General features: G+C 49.1%; 1 protein-coding gene across 1 annotated transcript in view; it reads right to left on the bottom strand.

Moving 5' to 3' along the window:
- The window catches only part of LOC103276495 (nucleoside diphosphate kinase A-like), a 3,442-nt gene extending 923 nt beyond the window's left edge, over positions 1-2,519 (bottom strand). The window contains exons 1-2 of the mRNA XM_021706928.1: positions 2,404-2,519; positions 349-461 (exon numbers count right to left, since the gene is read on the bottom strand). Of these exons, the coding sequence (XP_021562603.1) occupies positions 349-461; positions 2,404-2,430 (140 nt within the window). The 5' untranslated portion in view covers positions 2,431-2,519. The remainder of the gene's footprint in view (positions 1-348; positions 462-2,403) is intronic.
- Positions 2,520-4,165: the final 1,646 nt, after the last annotated feature.

The raw sequence follows: 4,165 nt of genomic DNA on the forward strand, positions 1-4,165 counted from the left end.
GTGAGAGCCCAACCAAAAAAAAAAAAAAAAACCCACAGATACCACTAACGTAAGGATGAAGGATGCCCTCCCAGCAGCCTCAGTGCAAACAGTGAGAACCTTCAGGGAAGACTAGCCAGCAAAGTGTGTGGCACTAGGTTCCACACTCTGTGTGACAGGCACAACCGCAGTGATGCTGACAACCAAAGACAAAGAGCCCTCAAACCCCAACATCACCTTAAATAGGAAGAAATCAATCAACCCTGATAAAATCAGCCAGCATGTGGTATGCCCACCCCCAGCCCCAGAAACCCACATTCTTGCAGCAACTAGGATTTTGGAAAAGAGTAAAAACCACCAATGTCGCACCTGCCAACTTGGATGCAAAAGTCCCCACGGATGGTCCCAGGCTTGGAGTCCGCAGGGCTGGTCTCCCAAGCATGACCCGGCCTGTCTTCACCACATTCAAAGCCCTCCCAGACCTCCAAGGACAGAAGAAGACATGGTCAAGGAAGAAAACCAATCGCAGTGGAAAACCTGGCAACTATTAATTCAAAAACAGAAAAATGAAAAGATCTCTTAAGATGACATTCATGCACAGAACAAATATCTATGGCACATCTACTTTTTCTAGCATGGGGGATCCCAGTCTCCCTGCCCTCAAGTCTGCCTTCCCTACATACAGTCTATTCACCACATGGCAGGCAGAGCGGCCTTTTAAAAATGCCAAATGCGCCAGGCACAGTGGCTTACACCTGTAATCCCAGCATTTGGGGAGGTGGAGAAGAGGATTGCCTGAGCTCAGGTGTTTGAGACCAGCCTGGACAATTTGGTGAGACTTCATCTCTACAATAAATCAAAAAATAGCTGGATGTGGTAGTGCATGCCTGTGGTTCCAGCTACTTGGAAGGCTGAGGCAGAAGGATCGCCTGAGCCCAGGTCAAGGCTGCAGTGGCTGTAGTGTGCCATGGTACTCCGGCCTGGGTGACAGAGTGAGGCTCTGACTCAAAAATAAATAAATAATAAAGAAAATGCCAAGCATAATACCTTCCCCACCTCCCAGCACTCAGGAGCTGCACGGCCAGCACAGCCCACCTGAGGTGGCCACCACCTGTACCTCTGAACTCCTCATCTCTGCTTTTCTGTCACTCACCCAGGCTTTAGGCATTTTACCTTTCTTTCCCTACTTCAAAAACCAAGCTTGTCCCCACCCCGGGTCCTTTGCATATGCTGGTTTCTTGGCTGGGAATGCTTTTGGCACATGGCTGGCTCCTTTTTGCGACTCAGATCTCAGCTTGAAAATCAACATGCCTTGACCATCCAATACAAAGGGGTCACCTGCCATAACATCCTATTTCACTTCTGTGCCTATCACTAACCATTAGCTAATAATTTTTTTTTTTTTTTTAGTTTCTTTATTGTCTGCTCACCCCTAACCCCTTCAAGAAAAAAAGCTATGAAAACAGAGACCCAGCCGGGCTTGGTGGCTCAGCCTGTAATCCCAGCACTTTGGGATGCCAATGTGAGAGGATTGCCTGAGCCCTCAGGTTCGAGACTAGCCCAAACAACTTGGCAAGCCTCCTATAATAAATAAAAAATTAGCCGGCCGGGCTCAGTGGCTCAGCCTGTAATCCCACGCTTTGGGAGGCCGAGGTGAGTGGACTTCCTGAGCCCGTGGGTAACTTGGTGAGACCTCATTTCTACAATAAATCAAAATCAGCCGGGCATGGTAGTGCGCGCCTGTAGTTCCAGCTGCTTGGAAGGCTGAGGCGGAAGGATCGCTGGAGCCCAGCAGGTCGAGACTGCGGTGGCCAGGAGCGGCCACTGCACTCCAGCCTGGGCGACAGAGTGAGACTCCAACTCAAAAAAAAAAACAAAACAATTAGCCAGGTGTGGTAGCACGCACCTGTAGTTCCGGCTACTTGGAAGGCTGAGGCAGAAGGATCGCCAGAGCCCAGCAGGTCAATGTTAGGGTGGCTGTGAGTATGCCACAGCACTATAGCCTGGGCGACAGAGTGAGAGTTCAACTCAGGAAAAAAAAAGAAAAGAAAAGAAAACAGACACTGCTTTTGACTCATTCATGACTGTCTCACTGGTATATAGAAGAGAGAGCCTGCACAGATGACAAGCAATACATACTTGCAGCAGTAGTACTATGATCAACAACAGCCACTCCCTCTGCCTTCCAGGAGCTTCCAATCAGGCAGGCATCTCCCCTTCTCTCCTGGCTGTGGGTCTCAGTGAACAGATGAAGCCTGTCTTTGCTAGGTCAGAGAGCCAACTCATATCCTACCTGTCTGATCCTCTCAGCCCCAGGTTCCTCTGCATCAGTGAGGACTTGACATCAGAGACAAGAATCACAGCACTCATTCCTCCCCACTCCCAGCTAGTATGCACATCAGTAATCCACAAAGGCACACTCACCATGGCAACTACTGGCCCTGAGCGCATGTATTTCACCAGGCCAGCAAAGAAGGGACGGTCTTTCAGATCAATGTACTGTTCCTTGAGAAGGTCTCAGAAGCCTATTCCAGAGCACAGAGAATGAGACTGACCCCCAAATTATCTAAGAACTGGTCAACTACTTAATTCCCCCTCACCCATTCTTATTTATTCATTTTGAGTTGAAGTCTCACTCTGCCACCCAGGCTGGAGTGCAGTGGCACATTCACGGCCACTGCAGCCCCCACCTGCTGGGCTCAGGCGATCCTTCTGCCTCAGCCTTCCAAGAAGCTGGAACTACAAGCACGTGCCACTATGCCCAGCTAACTTTTTGATTTACTGTAGAGGCAGGATCTCGCCAAGTTGCCCAGGCTGGTCTCAAACCCCTGGGCTCAGGCAATCCTTTCACCTCTACCTCCCAGAATACTGGGATTACAGGCGTGAGCCACCACACTCAGCACCATCCTGTTATTTAAAACATGTACTCTCAGCCGTGCATGGTGGCTCACGCCTGTAATCCCAGCACTTTGGGAGGCAGAGGCAAGAGGATTACCCAAACTCAGGGGTTTGAGACCAGCCTGAGCAACATGATGAGATCTTGTCTCTACAATAAATCAAAAAACCAGCTGGGCATGGTGGCACACACCTGTGATGGTTCCAATTATTTAGAAGGCTGAGGTGGAAGGATTACCTGAGTCCAGCAGGCTGAGGCTATGGTGGCCATGAATATGCCACCGCTCTCCAGCCTGGGCAACAGAAACTCCGACTCAAAATAAACAAATAAAATAAATAAAACATGCACTCTCAGCTCCACAGGGGAGCAGTGACAGGGACTAAAACTGCTTCTACAGTTTTGTACCAACTGCCCCCCCCCGGCCTTATTTGATCAGGATAAAGTCACAAAACATAACCAAGTCCAGCCATCTCATTTTGGACAGGAAAACTAATTCCCATTCCCAGAGCAAATCCCAACTAAAATTTTAGCAGGATGAGAGGAAGGCGGTCTCAGCATGTGATGAGCAGTCAACTATACTGGGCTATCCCTGGGGAGACTTCACGCCGAGGCAAAAGATAAAGGCCCGGCAAGGTGACCATGCAATGCCCACAACTATCTGCAAATCACCAAAGTACCTAACATGTAGAAAGAAATAATTCTGCTAAAAAATAAATCAGAATGTCTCACATTTCAAGGCTGGTATGTGGGATCAAATCAAACGAGTGAGAGAACAAGCCATCTGCTCAGCAGTTTCAGCTCAACGTGGCTGTGTTCATCCTTGGCCCTTGTGGGTCATCTTGTTAAGGGTCTGACGGGCACCATTAGTTCCCAGGTCTGTGGTACTGCACTGTAAGGGCACGCTTGTAGTGATACATGCAAAAGTGGAGATAAGCCAAAAGCACATCCAGAACATTCTATCATCCAGCCACTGGTTGACCATCGCTTGCCAAAGCAAAACTATAGGGCCACGTCATCATTCAAAGGTCGGGATCCACCCCTTACCCTGTCCTTTCCTATCCAAGTGCAAGACTTTCTCAGTGGTGAGGTCCTAACACACACTGACCTGACCAGAATACTCATCCTTTTGTTGTTTGTTTTTTAGTAGGGGTCTTATCCTGTCACCCAGGCTGGAATGCAGTGGCACAATCATAGCTCAAGGCAGCCTCCAACTCCTGGGCTCAAGCGATCCTTCCACTGAGTAGCTGGGGACCACAGGCACACACCATCACACCTGGCTAAGTTTTTTTT

Source organism: Carlito syrichta, unplaced genomic scaffold (assembly GCF_000164805.1).
Source record: "Carlito syrichta isolate Samal-C Ts95f unplaced genomic scaffold, Tarsius_syrichta-2.0.1 Scaffold316209, whole genome shotgun sequence".
In the NCBI taxonomy this organism is placed as follows: Eukaryota; Metazoa; Chordata; class Mammalia; order Primates; family Tarsiidae; genus Carlito; species Carlito syrichta.